This window comes from Heptranchias perlo, chromosome 16, assembly GCF_035084215.1.
Source record: "Heptranchias perlo isolate sHepPer1 chromosome 16, sHepPer1.hap1, whole genome shotgun sequence".
Taxonomy (NCBI): domain Eukaryota; kingdom Metazoa; phylum Chordata; class Chondrichthyes; order Hexanchiformes; family Hexanchidae; genus Heptranchias; species Heptranchias perlo.
In genome coordinates, this window is record NC_090340.1 from 52,918,216 (window position 1) to 52,944,865 (window position 26,650).

Genomic DNA, 26,650 nt, shown 5'->3' on the forward strand with positions numbered 1-26,650 from the left:
TAGGTCATGGAGAAGACTTTTACAGTGGACCTTGTCAGGGTACATAAAATGTTAAATGGATTGAATAAGTTAAATCTTGACTAATGCCAGGAATTTCCTTGGAGCTATTTCCGACGCCGTTATTTCACTGGTAGTGTCGTGGAAACCCTGTTTAAAGTTACGGTGGGAGCGGGAGCAGCTCCAAGAAAATTCTTGGCTTATCACTTTAAAATAAGGCAGGTTAAGGATCAGAGGATAGAGTCCAAAGTATTGAAAAATGAATGTATGTTAGATGACGTGTAAAGGAACTTCACAGAAAGCATTTGCACTAATCAACCTCTGCATATTTATAGGTAAAAAATTTAATTTAATTGCTTCAGTCTTTGGTGACAATGGATAGATAAAACATTTTTACCTGTATCAGTTATCATTCTCAGCTGAGAACAATTATCTCTTTTCCATTTATAAATCATCCACAACTGGTGTGGAATCTATTGTGTAATTAACAGTGTTTGTAGGAGAATAGATTGTACAAGGTTTTTTTTAGGACCTAGGGTGCATTGAAGCTTAGGGCAGTGGGCAACAAAGCCCTCATCCCTCTGCAATCTGCCTGAGATTCCAAAATGATCGACAGTGCAGGGATGTTTTGATAACACTGCCTGTTGCTTACATGGAATGCTATGTTCTTGTATGAAGTTAATGTATTATATGTAATATTGAAACAGTGGGTAAGCTGAAGTTATGACACGGTGCAAAGGTTTTCATCACTATTGCGTTTTCATTCCAAAGCTGTGCTTATAAGTGCATCTTATCCTGTCTAGGATGCGAGATGCATTCTGATGCTCTGTTTGTTGGTGGGAGTGCTTGCATTGATTTTCATATAAAAGGCATGAATGCTAGTCATGTGAAATCTGCAGTAATAAACAATTTATTGTGAGAGTTAAGTATCTCTTGTGGAGGACATTTCAATCATAAGACTCTGTTTAATTGCCCTTACTGTGTTTACTATGGAAAGTTTGTAATAACACTGTTCATAAAGAAATGAAACATGCTTTTCTTCAACCTAGGATTTCCTCCAAGGAAACAGCACCATAAAATGTCAGAAGCTGGGCTTTACTCCAAGGGTTACTTTTAAGGCCAAAAAATATGATCTCTACTTACTGAGGGTCATTTCTGTCTATAAAATTATAAATACTTATTGCACTCCGAGGCGTAAAACTCAACACTTTTTAGTTTTGCATTCATACAGTTAGCAATTGCTGCCACAAGACAGCTGGTCTGTTTCATGTATTCACATTTTTTTTCTCTCTGCTATGGTCTATATGGTACAGTTATATTTATATAGTAACCTTGTTGGAATTTTACTTCATCTCGTGGTAGGTGTACCCCTTACTTATGAAAGGAACTGCAGCTGTAAGCATTCAGCTGAATTGGTGGTTCAGAACACTGTGCTTTTATATGAGTCTATTAACTCTTAAAACGCTCAGTGCTTCAAGTTACGGGAGCTTTCCATAAGTGGGCAACTTACTTAAAATCTATAGCACTGATTTTTTTAATCTACCTCTTTTAACATTTTACTGATATTTCTCAACTGCACCACAAGAGAAGGGCACATCTTCAATTCATGTCCTGATGAGATGTAGTTCTAATTGGTAGGAGGTCCGGCTCGCTCTCTTTTCTCCTTTAAGACATTCCTTAAAACCTACCTCTATGACCAAGTTTTTGGTCACCTGTCCTAATATCTTCTTATATGGCTCGGTGTCAAATTTTGTTTGATAGGGCTCCGGTGAAGCACCATGGGACGTTTTTCTATGTTAAAGGTGCTGTGTAAATGCAAGTGGTTGTTGTTGTCGGAGATAGTGGAGACTGAGTTGGGGTAGAAGGTGCAATACCTAAAACCAAAAGCTTTTCTTTGGTTGTTGGTGGTTTGGATTCCCTTGCATTTGAAGTAGTTTGAGAAGCAGTTTGAGAAGCAGTGAATTTACTTCCAACCATTTAAAAACTACAAAACAATATTTATCAATCAAAATATCGAGTTAACTATTACTAATAATTCATCATCTTAATACACAGTAAACAACTTCTTTTGAAAATTTAAATGTAACATTAAGGTGCAGTGAATTGAGAGCAAACTGCTCTTCAGTTCACTACGGGCTTGGAAAGCCAATTTTTGCCTGTTTTCACTTCCCCTTTCTTAATTCCAATTTTAAGCCATGTGACGTGATGTTATGATATTATAAGGCTGCCCATGTTAGAAAGAAGAGTTTTGAACTCGAACTGCTGAAGACCATATTTACAATTCAGTCAGGGATCTGAAACTCCAGCTGTTGGGGTTTCATTTGCCAGTTCCAAGTGTGATCAGGAATCCATTCACTTACCCGACTCCATGTTTATGCTCCAACTTTAGCAGGCTTCAACATTTAAGTTGGTGTGTAAGTACATCCTTGGTTACATGTCCATTTCTGTATATACCTCTAAGTAAACACCTATACTACTCTTTCTTACAAACATTTTTATTATAGATTGGTTGAGTAATCAACGCCAAAATTAAAGCTTGACTTGTTTTACGACTGTCTGAGGTATATTTTAAAGCCCAGTTTTTTTCTTTGCCCTGATATAGTAAGCATAGTCTTCTGTCTTCTTTGGTTTCTTCTTACACTGTTTCTTGATGGAGAGGATGGACAACCAAACCCAATCCCAAACCCAATGTTGCTCTTGAATTGGGCCCTTTGAGGACTGTGAGAGATGCAAGTTGGCATGGTTACTTTCCCCTCCCCTCCCCGAGAGCATGTGGCTCACACAGATCAAGAATTCACCATATAGGGAATTATGGGGGAGGAATCAAAGCTTACTGATGCACAATCAGTTCGTACACCAGTGTGCTGTCACTCCAGATCAATCTCCTGAGGCCATTCTAATAATAAAGATGCACTTATCTGATCACTATTATACTGGAGCACAATGTTGTCATTCAGAGAAAATGAGCCCATGACAACATTCGGTATGAAGAGAGAATATTATATAGTAAATAGCCAAAAATCACTTACATTTTAAGGGTCTGACAGGAGACAAAACTATAGGTACATTACACAGGTTATGAGTAATCTGTTTGGATAATAAATGCAAAGTAAAATATGCTGTTGGGGAAAAAATTGTAGATGGAATTAGTCAGTCAGTGCGACTTAGCATTTTTTGGGTAATAACTGCAATGTAACCACGCAACTCCATTTGACTGGTAGAATGCATGTTCCCTTCTTTTAAACTTAGCAATTTACCGCCAATGCTAAGGGAAGCCTTACAATGAAACATAAAGTATTGGTGCACAACCAGAAATGACTCACTTGATCTATGTTGAATGTGACTACGTTTCAGGATTGCAAGAGCATCATATTTTACTGGAACAGTTTTTTGAAAGAATAAAAGGAAATGACAGGCTAAGAAACTCATGTATTTACAGCAAGTGGCTGTCAGGCTGCCTGAGCTAAACTGTGCAATATATAAAAGGCAACTAATTGCAGAAAGAGCCTCCATGACCCAAAAGGTGTGGTGAGGTGACAGTAACCAATGGTAAACAATGATAAAGGCTTGCAAAGCAATGGCACAGGTAGGAGTGTGAAACTATTAGAAATATTCCATGAAACATAAAGAAAACGGACCTTACTTTTCCACCTTGTGAGTGAGAAGCAGAACGCATCCACTAAATCCTTGGATTCTAGCTAGGTTTTGTTATGTTATAAATTACATCATGTATTTTTGCTGAATAAAATTGTCAACCACATGTAAGTAGTCTAATATAATGCAATGCCAAAAACACAGTTACATTCCCTAAAGTTTTGTAAGCAAAAATATGCTTCAATGTTTTATGCAGTCGGCTTTAGGGGTAGGAAACACCAGATGATGCACAGTCCAAAGTCATCTGCTCATAAATCATATTTTTATGTCTACACAGATGATTCAGCCACTTCCTAATCCGTAACTGGGTCCCAGGCGAAGGTGGTGTTATCTTGTCTGAGGAGGAGGAGGAGGAGGAGGAGGAGAAAAAGGAAGGGAGTACACCACCAGCATTGGATGTCCAGCACTCAAGCGACATAGACAGGCAGGGAAAAAAAAAGAAAGCATGAATGTCCTCATTTTCAGAGGGTGAATTCACAAAAGAATGAGGTTGATTTTTTTGTTTACTGACCAGATTCAGTCCTTCCAGCTTTGTAATGATATCCTTATGCCATAGAATGCAAATTGGCTGGACAGGTTGGCATTATGGTCAATTGGTTCACAAGCTTCCATTGTCTTCCATGGAACTTGTGGCTGTCACTGGTAAGTGGCTTCACATGATGATCATTATGGCTACCCTAGCTAAACTCAAGTCATCTCAACTAGAATAGGTGTGAATGATCACCGAAATGTCCAAATTTACTTTCATTATCTGAAGCACATTGGTTCAGACACCCCGGGCCTGATATTAGGAGGGAGGCGGGTTGGCAGCGGGGGGTCGACTGGCCACGTGGGTAACACGCCCAGTGAAATAGGTGGGTTTGGCACGCGATCGTAAGTAAATTGAAGCTACTTACCTTGGCTTGGCTTCCAGGTTTCGCGCTGGAAAGCTGCGCAGCAGGCGGATTGCGCACCCACATCATAGGCTGTTAACTGGAGGAGCCCGATTTAAAGGGGCAGTCCTCCACTGACTGATGCTACAGAAAATAGGCAAAATTACAGCATGGAGCAGCCCAGGGGGAAGGCTGCTCCCAGGTTTAATGATGCCTCACTCTAGACCTTACTGGATGGGGTGAGGAGGAGGAGGAGGAGGAGGGGGGAGATCTTCCACCCTGCGGATGGAAGGAAGTGGCCAGCCTCTGCCACCACGAAGGCCTGACTCGAGGTGGCAGAGAAGATCACCAGCACCACCAACATATCACGCACCTGCATACAGTGCAGGAGGTGCTTCAATGACCTAACCAGGTCAACCGAAGTGAGTACTCTTACTCATTCCCCTACACTCCGTCTGCCACATCACCGCCCCCACCTCACATCTACTTCTGCACTGCCAACACTACTCTATCACATCACTCTTCACACCCACTGAACCCTCATCCTCATCTTACCTGCACTTTCTCACCTCCCCAGTACTTATCCCACCACCACCACTCAACCCAATCCTCATACAATCTCATAGCTCTGTCTCATACTCACCTTCTCATGCATCTCTTTCACAGTCAGCCTCACCCAACCAGCCATTACCTGTGCTGCAGCCACAGGGCACACATCGTGTATGTGTAGTAGGAAGCATAATGCAAACGTGTCCTGAGTATGAAGGGGATGCACAAGGGTGTTTGAGGGTTTGTCATGGTTTTTACTTATATTTGATTTCTGATCAACTCACATTACATATTATATATTGTCACCACTACTGCCATGTCTTGGCCATTCTTGACTGGCTTGTGCAATAAGGCTCTTTCATGAGGTTCTCCATGAACACCCTTGATGCCACCCATTGGGTCACCCTACAGTGGGTGTATGTGTAGTTGCACGACTACTTTGTGCAGCTGCCTGTTGTGCAGCACTGTGTTGTGTAGCTCCATGTGACGGAGGTGGACGGCGTTCCTGGCAATGCTGATGATGTTGGTCGTTCTCCAATGGAGTGATGAATGCAGCAATGGAACCCCCCCCCAATTCTGACGGTGTGAGTGTGAGAGGGTAAATGTGGTAAAATGGGGTAAAAGTAGGTAAATGTGTTTGGACAGCAAAGTTTAGTGTATGATGTAATAATTTGGAGTGTGGAGACAACGGTGTGGCAGGCAAAACTTTGTCTGAGGTGACAGAGTGCCATGCTGCAATGAATGAGAGTTTACCCCACACCTGTTAAATGGTCCTTTGCAGCTGCCACTGGCTGCTGGCTGCAACGCGTCTGTTTAAACAGGGAGTGTTTCCCCCAGCACGGGAAACACGCTCTGGGTAGTCCAAAACGAATCCTCCTAAAATCTCCAACTAATGAGGTCTGTAAACGACCTCAAGTACCCAGATAATGATCTTAAGTGGGATCCTGTCGGCTTTGACTGCCGGTGGGAGCCCCGCATGCGGGGGCTGTGTGCACACCGATTCACGTCATTGAAGAACCCGGAAGTGGGTGGGTTGAAGCCGGGCTCTGGACCCGCTCCGGGAATCCCCAATTTTAGGAGCCCCGCCGCCACGAGCGCACCCACTCGGCCATCCGAAAATTGACCCCCCCCCCATCTCAGTGCTAATCTATATCTCCCAGCCTTGTGTCCTGTGAAAACTCCTCAAGAGTTAAATTCAAAACAGCATTTTTAACGTATATTACAGCAAGATTCCTCCACATTGGCATAAGCAGAAATCTTGAAATGTGACAGTCAGAGATAAGCCCATAACAATGTAGCACTTATTCTTCGACCTGTATCCCCTTTGATTGTGGCTGCCCTCCAAGAGCTTTGGAAAACTGAGTACACCTTATATTCCTGTACCAGGATTGCAGACTGTTTTTTAGACCTATACTTCTTTGAAATTGAGGGTTGAGGGCTCTCCCCTGAATGATAACAACAACCTGCATATATATAACACCTTCAACGTAGGAAACAGCCAAAGGTGCTTCAGGATTTTCTCCATTTTTGTTCTGCTATATTGGAAATATTTCATGCTGGATATATGGTCGCTGGGTCAAAATCCTGGAACGCCCTTCCTAACAGCACTGAGGGAGCACCTTCACCACATAGACTGTGGCGGTTCAAGGCGGTGGCTCACCACCACCTTCCCAAGAGCAACTAGGGATGGACAATAAATGTTGGCCTTGCTAGCAACGTCCATATCCCAAGAATGAAAATTTTTAAAAGGTGGCAGTTAAGAGTCAACCACATTGACATAGGACTGGGGTAAGGATGGCAGGTTTCCGCTGTGGCTCAGTGATAGCACTCTTGCCTCTGAGTCATAAGGTTGTAGGCTCAAGTCCCACGCTGAAGACTTGAGCACAAAATCTAGGCTGACACTCCAGTCCTACACTGTTGGAGGTACTGTCCTTTGGATAAGATGTTAAATTGAGGCCCTGTCTGCCCTCTCAGGTGGTTGTAAAAGATCCCATGGCACTATTTTGAAGAAGAGCAGTGGAGTTCTCCCCGATGTCCGAGTTACTATTTACCCCTCAACCAACGTCACTAAAACAGATTATCTGGTCATTATCATATTGCTGTTTGTGGGACCTTGCTGAGTGCAAATTGGCTGCTGTGTTTCCTACATTACAACAGTGACCACATTTCAAAAGTATTTATTTAGCTGTAAAGTACTCTGGGACATCCTGAAGCCATGAAAGGCACTATATAAATGAAAGTCTTTCTTTCCTTTTCTAAAGGACAGTAGTGAACCAGTTGGGTTTTTATGACAATCTGATAGGTTCATGTCACTTTTACTGATTTTCAGATTTTTAAAACTGAATTCAAATTCTCAAATTACCATGGTGGGATTTGAACTTACATTCTTTGAATTGTTAGTCTAGGCCTCTGGATTACTTGTCTAGTAACAAAGCCACAACACTACCATACCCCCACTGGCTTACTAATCTGTTAACATAGCCACAACACTACCATACGCCCAGGGCTGGTTTCACACCACATGAAACTGTAAATTGTGTGGAACCCAACTGGTACGAGCCTCCTTGAGGGGGTCTCACAGTGTTTGACTTTAGCAAGCGTGGGATTCAAAGTAGCACCTCACTCCTAAATTATGTTGGCACTATTGTATTGATGTGCAGCCAATGTGAAAGTGCTAGTGTAACTGCAGCCTAAACAACTGTCCTTTAGCAAAGACAGTGATTGCATGAAAGTTACTCAGAGTTGGTAGGTGAGAGTGCACAAGGGGTAAGAGCTTGGTTAAAACAGTAAGCAGAGCATTTCAGGGAAGGAAGGCATTAACCAATGTACTACAACTAGCACACAGTACAGTACAATTCCAACCCCAAAGACTTGGGGAAAAAAAACTTACATTTATATAATGCCTTTCATGACCTCAGGATGTCCCAAAACACTTTACCACTAATTAAGTACTTTTGAAGTGTAATCACTGTTGTAATGTAGGAAACCTGGCAGCCAATTAGCACATAGCAAGCTCCCACAAACAGCAACTTGATAATGAATGGATAATCTGGTTTTTAGTGATGTTGGTTGAGGGATAAATAGTGCCCACTACAAAAAACTGGATTGGACGGGCTCAGTAGAAGGCAGCAGCATTCCCAGATCAGAGTTAGCCCCAGCACACCAATCAATGAACTTATCATTGGTAAGTTATCAATGTCACGTGTTTTAAAGTATCTATTTTAATGGCCCTCTCCCCAAATCCCGTGAACAAACGGTGAAATGGAACAATTCAGACCTTCCGCTTCGAACTCGGAAAGTTGGAATACGAGCTGTTCCTTTTAACTCCTGCAGCTCCAATAAACCCTGGATACAAGCGCCAAGTTTTGCATCTGTAAAACAAACTGAGATTGTTACGATAAGTGTGTAATTCAGACAGGGAATTTCATAATTTGTGTTTTTTTTGGCTTTCATAATTGCGATATTAAATGGACACAGGAATTGACAAGAAATCCAAACGATTGACCGTTTCTGTCCGGTTGCAACCGCGGGTTAACCCTTGAGGTACCAGTTATCTTGGAGTTTATAAAAAAAAAGTAGCCTGCAAGCTGATACACTTGACGCCGTGTTCTTGGATTCATACATTGTTTTCCCTAATAAGTCAATGGGAAAAGTTTGACTAATAACACAAAAATGCTACATTTCTTGAAGGCACCGTCTTTAGCTGAGTTTGCGTTCGCTTGCCAAAAAAGTAACTCATTGCTTTGAAGTGTTTTGATTGATAAATGAGTTGCTATAAATAATTCACAGCAGCAATATGATCCAAAAGTACTCGGCGGCTGCTGGTACAATGGAAACAGAGAAATGCTCCAAGCTAGACGTGGAGAGGAGATTTAAACAGTGCCAGTGATTTGAGGACTAATTTGATTTTTTTTAAATCAAAAGACAAGTTATAGCTGATTCAATCTTCAAAATAAACAAATAAATACAAAGGGACCAAGGAAGGTATACAGTGGTGTTCCCCAGGGGCCGGTACTAGGACCACTGCTTTTTTTGATATATATTAATGACTTGGACTTGGGTGTACAGGGCACAATTTCCAAATTTGCAGATGACACAAAACTTGGAAGTGTAGTGAACAGTGAGGAGGATAGTGATATATCAAAAAGATACAGTCAGACTGGTGAAATAGGCAGACACGTGGCAAATGAAATTTAACACAGAAAAATGTGTCGTGATATATTTTGGTAGGAAGAACGAGGAGAGGCAATATAAACTAGAGGGTACAATTCTAAAAGGGGTACAGGAACAGAGAGATCTGGGGGTATATCTGCACAAATCATTAAAGGTGGCAGGGCAGGTTGAGAAAGTGGTTAAAAAAGCATACGGGATCCTGGGCTTTATAAATAGAGGCATAGATTGCAAAAGCAAGGAAGTCATGATGAACCTTTATAAAACACTGGTTTGACTACAACTGGGGTATTGCGTTCAGTTCTGGGCACAGCACTTTAGAAAAGATGTGAAGGCCTTAGAGAGGGTGTAGAAAAGATTTACTAGAATGATTCCAGGGATGAGGGACTTTAGTTACATGGACGGACTGGAGAAGCTGGGTTTGTTCTCCCTTGGAACAGAGAAGATTGAGAGGAGATTTGATAGAGATATTTAAAATCATGAAGGGTCTAGACAGAATAGATAGAGAGAAACTGTTCCCATTATGGAAGGGTCAAGAACCAGAGGGCATAGATTTAAGGTGATTGGCAAAAGAACCAAAGGTGACATAAGGAAAAACTTTTTTATACAGTGAGTGGTTAGGATCTGGAATGCAATACCGGGGGGTGGTGATGGAGGCAGATTCAATCTTCAAAAGGAAACTGGATAAGTACTTGAAAGGAAAAAATTTGCAGGGCTACAGGGACAGGGCGGGGGAGTGGGACTAGCTGGATTGCTCTTGCATAGAGCCGACGCGGACTCGATGGGCTGAATGGCCTCCTTCTGTGCTGTAACCATTCTATGATTCTAAGTTTAAAAAAATATAGACGCACCTTTACATTCAGTTTCTAACTGTGGTATGTGTTTAACAATTGTGAGCACATGTTTCAACATGCAGTCTGGTGTAAAGAAGAAGACAATATAAAGTCCATTGATAAATAGACATCCGTAGGTATGGCATTGCATATGGGATTTTGCCTTCTCTCTCTCTTCCCCCACCCCCACCCCCACCCCCACTACATCCCCTCTGTTGGCTTTTCCCCTCCCCTGAAGTTGCTGGCCCTTCTTTAAATTTGGATCTTCAAGTGTCAACAGCCCTCTACTACCTGGGCCACTCTTCATGTGTGAGCCTAGACAGTGGATACTAGAGCAGGCAGAGGCTGCATATTCTACAGCGAGTAGCTCACTTCCTGACTCCCCAAAGCTCACTTCCTGACTCCCCATCATCGACAAGCCACAAATCAGGAGTGTGATGGAATACTCTCCACCTGCCTGGATGGCCACAGCTCCAACACTCAAGAAGCTCAACACCATCCAGGACAAAGCAGTCTGCATGATCGGCACCCCATCCACTGGCTTAAACACCCATTCCTTCCGCCACCAGCGTACCGTGGCTGCAGTGTGTACTATCTACAGGATGCACAGCAGCATACTGCCAAGGCTTCTTCAACAGCACCTCCCAAACCCACAACCTCCACCATCGAGAAGGACAAGGGCAGCAGGTGCTGATTTGAACATGTGTCACCATTCCTTCATTGTCACTAGGTCAAATTCCAGGAACTGCCTATCTAACAACACTGTGGGAGCACTTCAGCATACGGACTGCAGCGATTCAAGAAGGCGGCCCACCACCACCTTCTCAACAACAACTAGGGGATGGCAATAAATGCCGGCCTTACTAACAACACCCACATCACAAGAATAATTTTTTTTTAAATGACTGTAGGCAACCTATTTCACCGTGGAAGCATCACTGCTATGCCCAGCCCTGTTCTTCACTGATGCCCACACATACAAACAAAATTTCTAGGAGCAGGAACTCTGGTAGCTTTGTTTTTTTGCCCTCCCTAACACAAGAATACTGTGATGTCTCCCTTCCCCCACAGCTGCTGATGCTGCACCCAAGCTGAGATCAGATAACACCATCTAAACAAGGGAACCTAGACTTTTTCTAGTTTGTATGGCTTAGTACCATACCATGTGATGCATATACCCTCAGCCATTGGGGGAATTCAGTTAGATGGGATTTCAGTGCACTCAATCCATATCAGCTGGTTGCCCTGTCCAATTACCCAAATACTCTCTTTGATGAGTTAAAGCTGGTGAGTTAAAGATTTCGGTCAGGCAAGGGTTGCACTGCTTTGTCAAACTACAATTATTCAGTTAGTGTTTATTTATTTTATATATATAACATTTCTTATTCCATACTTTTCTGTATTCTAATACCAAGTATTAGAATACAGAAAAATATATTCTAATATCCCTTAGGGGAGGAATCCAGCCATCCTTTTACCATATCAAGCCTAGAAGTGACTCCAGCCCCACACCAATGTGATTGACTTTTAATTGCCCTCTGAAGTGGCCTACGAGCCACTTAGTTGTATCAAATAAATCTGCTTAATAGCATTGTGAGAGCAGCTTCACCATATGGATTGCAGTGGTTCAAGAAGAAAGCCCACCACCATCTTCTCAGGGCAACCAGGGATGGGCAATAAATGCTGGCCTTGCCAGTGGTGCCCGCATTCCAAGAATGTGGGCATCACTGGCAGGGTTAGTCGTAAGATGGCGCACAGCCATTGGAAAACCATGTTTTTGAACTTTAAAGTTTGGGGAAAAAAACAAAGGAGTCCTATGGACATCTTTGGGTTTCTAATTTAGAGAAGAGCCAATTGACCTGAAACTTCACTGGTAGTTAGATGCCTATAAGCAGAACTCTGGATATACGTTTAAATAGGCATGCTCAGATCTTCGCTTTCTCTTGACAGCAAAGTGCTGCAAAATGGAGAGCATAAATAGTGCTGATTGTTCAATATTGCTCTAAAACCAGTTATTGGTACCTTCAGTATAACTGCAGCATGGGATACATCAGAACAGGCTATATTTTGAAACCAAAATTGGTGAAACTCAATCTAAATGAGACTTAATAGATATGGTGTGCGTGCAATTGTATGAAATTCAGTGGCAGTGCCATATGTTTTTGCACTATGGGACAGAGGTGTTAAAGACTTTACTGCGAAGGTTTTCTGAATCTTTAAAGTCCTGTGCATGCAGAATTGGGTGATTTGTATAAATGCCTGGTGCCTGTTCATGGTTCTGTGTGTTTGTTTATGTTGTCAGCACTGATTGGAGCAGCAGACCCCGAGATCACTCAATTATCTAACAATAAAACATCTGCAACTCTGGTGGCCTCTGGAAATAGTGCTGTTGGTCATTTCTGTAACACACACACACATCTCAGATGAGTACCGTGAATTTTAAGGCAACAACTAAATCAAGCAATTCTGATGATGGCATAAACCACAAGAGTGAACCTCGAACCACTTATAAACATCAGAACCAAACAGCTGAATTAGTGTTTTCAGTTCACTGCTATATCTTCCTTTATCCTTATATAACATAGTCTATACCTTAAAAATAGTGATGTAGGTGAAAAGATAAAGTGGATCATAGTGAAAGTATAAGGGCAATAATGCATCATACTGTGTATTGATGCAGAGTGATTTCAGCATTGCACTGATGCACACTGTGTTGGGTAACTCAGGTGTGAAGTCAGCCAAATTGAACTTGAGCAGTTGATGTGAGGAAGTAGTCTAATGCCTCTCTGACTGCTTACCATTTACAATTTAACTGCAACCAATTCAAAGCAAAGTTTAAAAACTTTCTAGAGGGCTGGCAGAAAGCTAACAATAATTCTCCTATCAGCTCTTTGTAACTGTCATAATGTAATTAGGTTTTCATTGCCGGTGAGCTCCATTTTCTAATCTCAAACCAGTGCCTATAGTCAACACCTCAAGGCGTATGACATAATAACCTATGTTTTCTCCTTTTCTCCCCAGCAACAGAAAAGCGGGCAACATGCTTTAGAATTCATAGATATATGTTGCGATTTTTATTATTTTTAACTAGAGCATCAGCAAAACAATTTGCTGCCCTCACTTAATTTTTAGCAACCCGTTTATCATCATGCCCCCTATTGTACTCCATCTACCTCTAATGTGATGATACAACTGCCACTGTCTTCAGAAAATACCTCCGGGATTCATTTGTGAGGAATGGCAGATTCCACAACCACAACAGACTTTGTACTGTAACCACCTGCAAGTGCAAAAATGGCTTAGCCACTCCATCTTCTACAAAATGCCAGTTGTACTGGAGGGAGTCACAAGCTGCAACATAATCTTGGGATTCATGATAATATTCACAAATTGCTTTAGCTTTGTTCTTGCAGTTTATATATGATATGATATGAACCCTTTAATTGTGTTACACTATCGAATGCAACTGTTACTCTGTGTGGAATATATAAGCATAAGTAATATTTGATATTAGTCACTGCATTGAGTAAAAATGTGTGCCATAAAGGTAACTCATGAACCATTAAATAACAACTATTGTCTATAATAATAAAGGTGCAAATCTGACTTAGGATTACTTGGGTTTCAGTAGTGCACCATAGCAACAGTACATGCCTGATCATGTCAGCCAGTACTGTCAGCCAATTTGATCTATGATACCCACATAAAATATTTGAGAAAGAAATGAATGAAGTTATGGTATTTTCACCACTTTTATTGCAAAAGCAGAATATTGCATGTTTGGGATGAAAAAGATCCACCACGTGACCTTAAAAAGAAAAGGTCTCAAAGCCAGAATTTGCCAGAAATATCTCAAAGCACATCAAATACAATACATTACTTGATGTAGGCAAATGTAGCAGCTATTTTTTAAACAGTAAGATCCCGCAAATAGCAACGAGATGAATGAATGATCAGTCAGTAGGTGTAATTTTGACTTTGGACAACAGTGTAAAATCGGCAATATCGGATCAGTCACCCGTTATGCATCTCCCCCGATTTTCATTTCCATTGAAATCAATGTATAATGAGCGGTTGATGTGATATTTCCCGTTTTACACTATCGACCAAAGTCAAAATTACCCACAGTGTGTTTTTGGTGATGTTGAGGAAAGAATGGTGGCCAGAGTACTGGACAAACTCCCTGTTCTTCAAATGGTGCCATGGGATCTTTAATGTCTACCTGACCTACCACAACAAGCAGATGGGACCTAAAGTTAATACCTTATTTAAAGAACAGCAGCACTGGAGTAGTGACTGGAATATCAGCCTAGATTACATACATCATCAACATCCTGGGGGTCACCATTGACCAGAAACTTAACTGGACCAGCCATATAAATACTGTGGCTACAACAGCAGGTCAGAGGCTGGGTATTCTGCGGTGAGTGACTCACCTCCTGACTCCCCAAAGCCTTTCCACCATCCACAAGGCACAAGTCAGAAGTGTGATGGAATACTCTCCACTTGCCTGGAAGGGTGCAGCTCCAACAACACTCAAGAAGCTCGACACCATCCAGGTCAAAGCAGCCCGCTTGATTGGCACCCCATCCACCACCCTAAACATTCACTCCCTTCACCACCGGCGCACTGTGGCTGCAGTGTGTACCATCCACAGGATGCACTGCAGCAACTTGCCAAGGCTTCTTCGACAGCACCTCCCAAACCCGCGACCTCTACCACCTAGAAGGACAAAAGCAGCAGGCACATGGGAACAACACCACCTGCACGTTCCCCTCCAAGTCACACACCATCCCGACTTGGAAATATATCGCCGTTCCTTCATCGTCACTGGGTCAAAATCCTGGAACTCCCTTCCTAACAGCATTGTGGGAGAACCTTCACCACACGGACTGCAGCGGTTCAAGAAGGCGGCTCACCACCACCTTCTCAAGGGCAATTAGGGATGGGCAATAAATGCTGGCCTCACCAGCGACGCCCACATCCCATGAACGAATAAAAAAAAATACAGTCCTGGATTGGGACTGAGCCCACAAACATCTAAATCAGAAGCAAGGGTGCTACATACTGAGCCAGGGTGATTTAGAAATTCAGGCGAGTCTAACACGTTCCTGCAGCCGAATCTGACCAGCAATCTTCTTTTATCCAGCCCATGGTTCCTTTTTTACGCATTAGTTGCAATGCAAATTTTCAACCTCAGGTATTTTTAACTTCCTGGTTCTGGGAAAGATTAGAAAAGACTGCTCCCTGATTGGTAGATTTAGACAGAGGAGAAAGCTATTTTTTGCATCAAGCAAAAAGGTAAGTGAGGCCTAGGTAGCCAGCCAGTTTTTTTACAGGATGTGTGGAATTTTGCATACAGGAGGCTTACATTTTATATGTATGGGAGGGTCTTAGATTGTTTTATCCTTTATGGGGCCTCGGATTTATAGGGACCACATTTTTTTGTGCTTGGATATTTTATGTAGGGGCCGTGGATTTTTGATGTATGGGAGCTAGGCATTTTTTTTGTAGGAGCTTGAATTTTTTTTGTATATGGGCCTCACTCTTTTTATAAAACTAAGGCTTGCATTCTTGTGTATGGGAAGTTCACATTTTTAAAATGTGTGTCTCAAATTTTTGTATATGGAGGCTTGCAGTTTTGTAATCATGTACAGACCTCTGTGTATCTGGCACCTGCTCCAAAAGGTTGGATACCACTGAGTTACATAGTGCACTTGAGTCTTTGTTACCATGGATTAGGGAGCAAGACTATTTCTGAAGATATTCCATATCCCATTGCTGAGGAAGTGGTATCTCGGAACATAGGAACGGGAGTAGGCCATTCAGGCCCTCGTGCCTGCTCCGCCATTTGATAAGATCATGGCTGATCTGTGATCTAACTCCATATACCTGTCTTTGGCCCATATCCCTTAATACCTTTGGTTGCCAAAAAGCTATCTATCTCACATTTAAATTTAGCAATTGAGCTAGTATCAATTGCCGTTTGCGGAAGAGAGGTCCAAACTTCTACCACTCTTTGTGTGTAGAAATGTCTGGCTCTAATTTTTAGACTGTGCCCCCTACTCCTAGAATTCCCAACCAGTGGAAATAGTTTCTCTCTATCCACCCTACCTTCTGTTTATACTGCATGTGTGAGTTTATCCATGGTAGTTTATTGCCAGTAGTCCAGTTCACTGTCAACATTGCTTTACCTCATATCATAAGCCACCTGGTATGACTGGACATATACTGCCAGGTCCAATATCACAAGCCCCTACCTTCTTCAAGTTATCTGCCTAAACTAAAACCGTTTGTCCAAGAACATGACTATGAGCTGTGGAATTTAAATAAGGTATTTTAAATTCATTCACTAGCATTCCATGATGGGAACACAGTGCCTGCTTCTACTAAGTAGCATTGACCACAGATTTACTGTCCAAACATGCCATGTTACATGATTATTTAAATTTATAAAGATCAAAAACAACCAATGGCAACACACTTTTCACAATCCATGAAATACAAGAGAACAATTTAGATGAAGAAATAATTTTGTGAATCAGCCCAATAATTCATTCACTCTGGTGGTGCCTGTAAGTTGCTTAGCCTGATATTATGTATTGTTTTATTTCTCTGTAATCCACCAATGATTCCCCCAGACTGTTGAATTCTTGATCGCAATTGTGCAATTTTGGGAGTAGCACTGAGTGCCAGCCAAGCAATTCCTTAAAGGCTGGGAGGCAAATTCAGAGGGCGAGTCGGGCTGCTTTTTGTGAACCTCTTGGTAGTTCAGACACTTGGCAGAGTTCTGAGAGTACATCACCTATCTTATCAACTGCAGATGGTTGGCCAGGAAAAGGATACAAAAAACTGTAAAAAGAGGGGTTCATATCTTCATTTTTTTAATTCATAGAGTTAGTTTAAATTCCCAGGTCTATAATTTTCTTCCACTATAAATATATCACAAAAACATAGATAGTTTTAGCACCCACATACATCCTTACTGACAAAACAGTGACAATAGTGTCATACTCCATGCTGCAGTTACTTGCTGAATTCAGCTTCTAAATGTATTTAATTTTACAGTAGGAATAAGCTACCTGGATAGAAATGCAAACTGGTCTCCCATGAAAACACTTCAAAGTATATACCATTCTTGGAGCATTCACTGAGGTAGTTCAGGGGACTGAGTGGAGCCCCTGCAGCTGTATAAATGATGTTAATGAGACCACTGAATAATAAAAACAAAAAATGACCCACATGAGTGATATGATTATATAAAATATATAGAGCATAAGGGAGTTTCTTTGTCTACTGAGTATTCTTCATGAATTCAGAGTTCTTTCTGTTTTCTATGTTGTTTAACATATCTACTGCTAAGGGTTACAGAAGGGCCTGAGGGTGTTGTCATGCCCTAGTGTTGAAGGTTCATGACATTATTAAACACTCAGGGTTGCTTCTGTAACCCGAGGAGCAATAGTATACAAATATTGACTGCAATTCAAGGCTATTGGTCTAAGGGTTTCAGAAGTGACTGAAAATGTGCAAAAGCTGAGGGTACTATTCCACACTCCATCACTTCTGTAACCCGAAGGGCAATGATTTAACTAATAGCTTAAAAACTGCAATCAATGTTTGTTTTATTATAAACCAGAACCTAAATTTATTCTTTTAAAAATACAGCAGGGAACAGGAATTTATGGACTCTAAAAGGCATGCAGATACTCAACATCCTGACTCTTCGGAATAGACCAGTGTTGTTGCAGTTTGATAAACACTGTCCTTTCCCTTCTAGGGACTGGGTTTGAATTCAGCACACAGTAACATATCTCTCATGTGTATATGATTACGAAGTAAAATATGGCTAGGTACTCTATCTTTCAGATGACATATTAAACCAAGGTCCCATTTCTCTATTCTGGTGACTCAGCAAGATGGTAAAGACTCTATGCATTATTCAAAGAAGAGCAGGGTGCTCTCCTGGCATTGTGAGCAAAATTCCTCCCTGCCTAATGCCACAAAAACACATTAACTGGTCATTCATTTCATGGCTGTTTATGGGGTGTTTCTAGTGCAGATTGGCTGCCAGCTATGCCGACATGATAAGTCACTGCACTTCAAAGTTATTAATCATATGAAGTACTTTGAGCTATTTCAGCTATATACTATATAAATCCATGCATTACTTTCATTTTTTATTATAATTTCAGTAACTTTCCTAACAGTTGAACATCCATTGGTACAAAATTGGTCATAATCTGACTGTCTCAAATTCAGCAAGCATGAGTGTAGTTAACCCAAGAGCATTCTGGTGTAACTAGCATCAACCAGTTTGCATAATTTACAATCATTTCACTAACTGTAAATAACAAACACAGTTCAAGTGCTTACCCACTTTGGTGCTGCAATTATGTTTCTTTAATAACATTATTTTTTTAAGTGTCAGCCTTGGCTCAGTGGTAGCACACTTGCCTGTGAGTCAGAAGGTTGTGAGTTCAAGCCCTGCTCCAGAAATTTGAGCACATAATCTAAGCTAACACTTCAGTGCAGCACTGTTGGAGGTGTCATCTTTCAGATGAGCTGTTAAACTGAGGCCCTGTCTGCTTTCTCAGGTTGGATGTAAAAGATCCATAACACTATTCAAAGCCAAACAGGAAAGGTGTCCTGACCAACATTTAACCCTTAGTCAACATTGCTAAAACAAATTATCTTGTCATTTATCTCATTGCTGCTTGTGGGACCTTGCTTTGCGTAAATTGATCGCCATGTTTTCCTACATCACAACAGGAACTCCACTTCAAAAATACTTAATTGGCTGTGAAGACACTTTGGAACACCCTGAGTTGTGAAAGGCTTGATATATCTTTCTTTAATCACATTGACAATTCAATTGACTGGGAAATTAGGGTGGAATTTTTTTTCACCTCCACTCTAACCAGCTTCTCCAACATTTATTTGCAGGCCAACTATCAAGTATTGTCCGTCAGAGTCTGCATCTGTTCACTGCTGACCGTCTCAGTAACCTTTACAATTAATTGGAAATACTACTTTTTCCTATACAAAAATGCAGAGCATTTTGGCTTTGAATTTACATTGGACCAGATTTTGCTCTAAAAATAATTGCAAGCCGAACAGTGCTCACTGTTATTTCAGTGCAAATGGTAGAGCAACTTCCAACGACCGCACATACACAGTTAAATGCAGAAATCCGGAAGTTCCTCTACAAGATGCCTTTCTCCTCCATAAGCTGCATGGGTAGGACATCTCGCTAGCTGACTCACCATTGAAATGACTGCAGTCGCATGAAGTTCCTCTACTGCCCTGATGGAAACATTGTAATCTTACCAGAAAAAAAGTATGGTCCGTTTTTCTAAGTCTAAGCAAAATTTTAACGGCGTGGTAAGTCTTAATGAGAACCAAGCAACCTCTCTGCACTGAAAATTTACTTATACAAGAGTGGAGTCTCATTCCTTCAGATTTTAATTGTTGTTGGACATTTAAAAAAATATATTATTTTACTTTTCCTTTCTGTCCCTTTTATCTCTGTCTTTTAACTCAATATTTCTTACCCTCTCTTTATTTCACTTTCAGTAATTGATTTTACATTGAATTCACTATTCTAACTTACACTACCTGATTCTGTGTCTGTTCTGCTTATTAACATGCTTCAATCTGATTGGATATGGGGATAGACCGTTCCTTGCCTGATTCACATAGGTCCCAGATGCCCGGGAGAGGGCACTGCACTGGATTGAGGGCCCAGTAAGAGGAACTTGCCATGAAAAAACCCATGAAAAGCCTGTGGGCAAGTCCAAGTCTAATGAGCGACGGGTGCCATTCGTTTGTCGCTCAAAGCAAAATCCAGCCCAATATAATGATTAGTAGGGGAAATCTAATATGCTGGTGCAGTAACCCCCTCACTCTTCTGAGCATGGGATTAAGGCACTTTGAGGTGAAAATGCTCCTGCCAATAATTTTAGTGAAAAAGTCAATGTGAGTACAAAATTAGAAATCCCATTTTGTACTCACACTGACTTCTATGTTAAAAGTATCAACAGGCGAAATTTCACCTTGCTGTTGGTTTAGTATGGAGGGTTCAAATCTGTGCTGCACCTGACCTGAGAATGTCTAATGTTGGCACTGCATGGAAAAAATTTTAAAATGTTATATTCCTTCACTCTAAAATCCTTAACAAACACAAAAATTAATCAAAATGTCAAAAAGCGTGGATGCCTTCCAAAAATAAATTCTACAATATCTATTACAACATGGCACTCACTGATGGACCAGATCAATTAAGATGTCAGCCTTGGCTCAGGGATAGCACTCTCATTTCTGAGTCAGAAGTTTGAGGGTTTAAATCCCATTCCAGGGACTTGCGCACATAATCCAGGCTGACATTTCAGTGTAGTACTGAATGCTGCATTGTGGGAGTTGCTGCCTTTTGGATGAGATATTAAACCAAGGCCCCATCTGCCCTCTCAGGTGGATGTAAGCGATCCCATGACACTATTTGAAGCAAGAGCAGGGGAGTTCTTCCCAGTGTCCTGGCCAATATTTATCCCTCAACTAACATCATTAAAACAGATTATCTGGTCATTATCTCATTGCCATTTGTGGGACCTTGGTGTGTGCAAATTGGCTGCCATGTTTCCTACCTGACAATAGTGACTACACTTCAAAAAAGTGTTTTGGGATGTCCTGAGGTTGTGAAAGGTATTGTATAGGTGCTTATGGTCTTTTAAGTCTTTCTTTTATCAATTAAAGGCAACACTCAAACTATCTTCTCGCCTTGTGGTTCCTCTGCCAAACATTTGGTAGAACAATTTAGCTTGTAACCCAAAATCTGCAGCCAGTTCTGTTTCATTGTAAGGTTATTTTACTTGCAGTGGCTATAAGTTGAGCTCTGTGAGGCCATCGGTCTATAGTCTTTGTTCTATTGCTCCCAGTGCCAACTCAGTGAAGACTAATGCCCACTTAGATCAATCATGAAGGGCTAGGGAAAGCAATTTTCACAAGTGGGCCAGCTCTTCAGCCAATATACAGAGAGTAGCATTCAATATAAACTTTTTTTTACCACGTTTAGTCACAGAGAGAAATAGGTAGTCAATCCAAGAGCAATTGTTTATTCTCAGTTAATAAACTCCAGATAACTGCATTTGCTCTGGTGATGACTAAGTCAAATTGTTAATTGATTTAAAATGAGTACATCCGGCTGATTAGTCTGTTCAGGAATAATACTTTTCAGCCGATTCATACTCATCTATGTATACGTGAACAAGGATACGTGCCTACATATACGTACAGTGCAAATACCCATAAACTTTCAAAGTCCAAGTATGACTCCCAAAGAACATATTTATGCTCATTGTATGGTCATCTTGTGATTTACTGGGTAAAGTGCACTTTGTAGTGCACTGTATAGAATTATTTGGAAAGAAACGGTTTTGTACATGAGAGCATCTGATTTAAAAAAAAACTCTAAACAGGAAATACTTGCAAACGTCTTGGTTCTTTGCAGAAATCTGATGAAGTTTATTTACTTTCATGCACATTCCTCATCTGCACACTGCAAAGATATAAAAACAAAATCCTGGGAGCGATCTTAACCGAAAACCAAGAGATTTATTTATTTCCTTTTATGTTACAATAAAACAAACCATTTTTTTTACACACACGCACTCTCGTTTCTCGACAGTAGTGTTACCTTGAACTTTCAGTGATCTGATGCCTCGACGTTAGTTTGAGGTTTATTTTGCCAATTAGTGATCTCGTCACATCAGCGCCCTTTGTTTACGGGTCATTCTCCAAACACCTGAAAACTTTTCTTTGGGGACGGAAACACACATCTTCTCTTCATCACTTTGGGAGCCGCTCAAAAGTGGGACATTCGTTACATTAAAATTACTTTAAACGCATCTGCCTCGTCTTTTTTTTTCAATAATGCATTCCGGCCAGTTTGTTATTAAGTTTGTCTTAAATATATTGGTCAGTTTCAGTTGGTAGTTTGTGTTGGTCATTCTTTTTAAAGAGAGACGAGAACCTAGCCAAAAAATATTTTTGATATTTTTGTTCCGATGGATAATCATTAGTTATTGAAGAATTATTTCGATCTGAGGCTGAATTGATGGTCAGTCTTCAAGTTGCGTCAGTAAAGGAACGATGGATGGTTAGCTTCATATATGCATCTGAACTTATATCTATACATGGATTTAATGGTTATTTAGATCGACAGAATAATATTTATTTCTATACTAAATTTATTTGCAAGCCTTGGGGATTAGAAAGGATAAAAATGATTTGTTTAAAAAAATAAATGGTGTTTTTTGTAAGTCTAAAAAAATAAATTATTTTCCCCTAAAAGCGATGCGGGATGGTTTAAAATCCCCCACATCAAACGGGTTTTCCTCTCCACACGGTCTTCAAACAAAAAAAAAGCAAAGTTATGGAGCGCAGCCCCCGTATAACCTGGGTTATGAAAGTAAAACTGAAGGAACAAAACGCAGAATCCAACGTGCAGGGAGCTGCGTTTTTCAAAGAAAGCCTCCGAACTCTCTCGAGCTGTGGGAACTCCGCGCTGTTTGAATGGAAGCTTTGTTTAAACGCGGAACCCCCATCAGTGTTGGTCCCTGTTTCTGCTCCCACTCGCTCGTTCGCTCTCCAGCCCAATGTTGACTCTCCACCAAGCTCGCCGTTATTTTTACAAATTAAAAGAAAGGAGGTCGCTTTCAGGAGAGAAAAAATATATAAATGTATATTTTCAAAACTTGCAGCGAAGAGTCCAATAATACAAAAAAAAATTAACTGGGTAACTCAATTAACCGTTAGAGGGGAATTCTGCCTGTCAAAATAAACAACTGTCGGCCTTTTATTAGTCTTGGTGCTTGAATTACCATTAGGAATAATATTGTAGATTCACTATTTTTAAATACAAGTAGTTTAGATTATAGAACGATTGTCGCCTTTACCTTGCCTCTGTACTTTCACGCTCGGTATTGGTTACATTTCCTTTCCAGTGATGGGTGTAATCATTTAATTTATATATTGCAATAATTACAAGAATTGTCTAAAGATATCAGAAATTGTTATCGAGAAACTAGAGAATGCCTTTGTCTGGATGAATGCTGTACGAATTAACTGAATTAACGAATTTATAATTTTGCATTTTTTTCCCATTCTGTTGCAACTTTTATAAAGCTTTGCAGCATCTAAATATTGCTTATGTAGTAGAATTTCAGCGTTAAAAATTATAACGCAGATCCCCTTCACATTGTCGCTTCAAACTGTGATGTCAACAACGACCCGATGCACTTGTCCCCTTCCTTTATTAAATATGTAAATGAAACATTTTATCGCCTTCCTATTCGTCGTGAAAAGATTAAAAACCTAACAAAGCGATATAAATAAAATAGATAGTATCTTTAATTAAAATACAAGTGACATGGTATTTAATCAAAATAGTTTAATAGATATTTTATTCATATTACATATCAGCAAAACAATATAGTAAACAGAAATTATACTGGGTGTCAAACAATTTTCTGTAACGTGGCGTGCTGACAGGAAAGGAAAACTATACTTGACGGTACAGAATACAGATAATGACTCTGCCCAGATATACATTAACGCAGGCAGCTGGAGTCTATCTCATAAAATGGTTGACATCATGATGTGCTGGCTTAAGCAAGCGTGACGTTTACTAATGAATTAATGAAATCTGTATCATCTAAATGCTCGTGTATGGAAATACGCGTTTTCAGTGGATACAGCAGCTAAAACGATACCCCATTAACCCCATTTAGTTTCACTGTATGTGAAGCCTTTGGGTGCTTCTGAGACATGATAAAGCGCGATATAAATGCAAATCTTCTTTCTAATCATAAAAAACAGCCTAATAGTTGATAAAGAGGAATTATATAAGAGGTCTATTTTAACTGCTAGATGCAATTAAACATTTATTTTAGTAACATAAATTTATCTACACATTGTAGGTGTCTAAATATTCGGTTGACAAATAACTCTCAATAAAATCTCTAGTCATGTAAAAGATTTTTAATACTTTGGTTAGAAAATCAGCTTTAGTACCATAGATGTAGATCAGGTGTATATTTAATAAATTAGTGATTATTTAAAATTAAAACATGTTTCAGAACAAGTCAGCGGAAAATACGAATACAACGGAAAACCGATTTGATAATATTTACCATGTAACTGATGTGTATCAAAGGGCAAGGGGGTGTTAAAAGCTGCGTAGGCCTTTGACGAGGTATCTAAAAGCGAACTGCCGAAACACCTATTGGGTAGACTTCCTAAATTTAGTTTTGAAGTTGGGAGCCCCGGGTTTTTATCGACCTGGCCATTTTCACAACCACTGTCGCTGTGGTGGCTTTTCTTAGATAGAATACTCTCTATGCTAAAACTCTTGGATCTTTCAGCATGTGAGCTGGGACTATTTTCAGCTTTTTGCCCTCTGCTCTCTTGGCTGTTGTTTCCAACCAGTGGTGGCGAACTGAGAGCTTGGGTTCCGGGTGTTCCTACACCTTTTGGTGAGTTGATTCTCCGAGGTGACAGCAGAGAACTGGAGGATGGCTCAGCTGATGATGTAGGCGAGCATGCCATTACATCTCCTCCTGGCATCTCCCCTCCTTGCCTACCCTTTGAAGAAGGGCATGTTGATCCTCCTTCCCCTGGGATGGCCTTGGATCCATATTCAACGGAGGTGACCACTGGAAGAGGTATGGGGACAGCAGACGAAACTCCTGATGAAGGAGGATTGGGCCACATACCACGTTGGACTGCACGGGTCACAGCTTGGTCAATAGGGTCAGCAGTAGGCGGGTAAAGAAATGTTAATCCACCACATCTCAGTGTCTCGTCACTTTTGCCCTCGATATCTGATGGCACCAACATATGCTGGCAATCTTCCTGGTTTTCTCTGCCGCCTTCAGTTCTCATATTCCCTGAATCAACATTGCCCGACGAATCACCTGCGTGTTTGAAATTCTCCGAATCAGATGAGTTGGGCCGTGGTTTGATTTCACGGTCAAGTCCAGATTTGGGAGATTTATCAGCCATTGTGCACTTCTCACCATTTTCGGTCTTGCTCCTCTTTGCCTCCCTCTGCTCCTGAGGTCCTTGGGTCTTGGCCTTTCTTTTCCTCCGCCTGTAGTTCCCATTTTCAAACATGTCCGTACACCTCGGGTCTAGTGTCCAGTAACTCCCTTTTCCAGGTTTGCCCTTCTCCCGAGGAACTTTGATAAAGCAGTCGTTCAATGAAAGGTTGTGCCTGATGGAGTTTTGCCACCCTTGCTTGTTGTCATGGTAAAATTGGAAGCGCTCCATGATGAACTGATAGATGCCGTTCAAAGTCACTCTCTGTTCAGGGACACTTTTGATGGCCATGGCAATCAGGGCAATGTAACTGTATGGTGGCTTTTGAGGAGGCTCGTGTCTGGCCATCACATTACTTCCAATGAATCCCAATGAAGGGAACATCCTACTGTCCCCTCCATACAGGTATACTGCAGAACCACTGTTCAAGCACATAGCAGATCCTTGCCCTCTGAGTTGCTGCAACTGGTTGCTATAGATATGGTTCATAGCTGTACACGGCGTCTCTTGAGCAAGCTTTTTCTACCTCTTTTTTTCTTTCAAACTTCCAAAAGAAATCACAGTTTACAACAAAAAAAAATGTAGACTTGCAGGAGTCCACCACAGACCTTCTGTGCTACAGTTCAGCAAATGTGAGTACTGCCTCTCTAAGATTGTTCCCACTTTGTCCCTTCGTCATAGCTTAAAATGTTAAATAATTGTTGTAAGTTGCTATTTTATGTTGACTTTGCACTGGAAAATAAATTGTCTATGATAAACAGTCGTTTTATTCTCAGCCCACCCACATTAATTAAATTTCATTGCAAAAAAAAGCCTAAGCTCTCTCCACGTGTCTTCGAGGTACCAGCCAATCGCTTGCTTGGTTGTTCGTTCATTTGTTTATAGAATTAGTCTGTTGATAAGTCTGCCCACCCAAGTTGAATCAAGCTGTGTTTATTTGGAAAAATTTCCGGGCACCCAATACATAAACGCACTGATCTGATGTTTGAAATATCACGTCCACCGCTGATGCTATAAGCACACACACACACACACACAGTCACCACCAAAATTCAGAAGACTGAAACTTCTGCAACCTTCGCTTAGTTCTTTTAATCTGTATAGAATCTGTATTGATCTTTATTTGGCGGATATACCTCAATCACGGTGACTTTAATCATATAGTGTCACTTTCTTTCCTTTTACTTTTGTTTTTTGTTGTTGTTGTGCACAGCTGGCCCATTTTGTACAACCATCTGCAGAGCACAGGTTGGGCCGGAGGCTGTCAGGAAGAGCACTTGTAAAGAAGGAAAGTTCCAAGCGACAAAATTCCATAAAAGGGGAACTTGGCAAGGAGTGCTTAAAAAGCTTCTCTTTCATGGACCGGTTTTATTGTTAATGTATGCCTCTTGCTTTATATTATATACTTTTCCTGTTTACAACGAGGATGGGGATTATAACAACTTTGCAAGTAATCACAGCTGTCTAATGATTACATAGAAT

General features: G+C 40.9%; 1 protein-coding gene across 1 annotated transcript; it reads right to left on the minus strand.

Annotated features, from left to right (window-relative positions):
- Window positions 1-24,080: 24,080 nt before the first annotated feature.
- LOC137333362 (forkhead box protein L1-like) lies at window positions 24,081-25,755 on the minus strand. The gene has a single exon (XM_067997510.1). The coding sequence runs from the start codon at window positions 25,655-25,657 to the stop codon at window positions 24,182-24,184; it is 1,476 nt and encodes a 491-aa protein (XP_067853611.1). The 5' UTR covers window positions 25,658-25,755; the 3' UTR covers window positions 24,081-24,181.
- Between the last annotated feature and the right edge of the window lie 895 nt (window positions 25,756-26,650).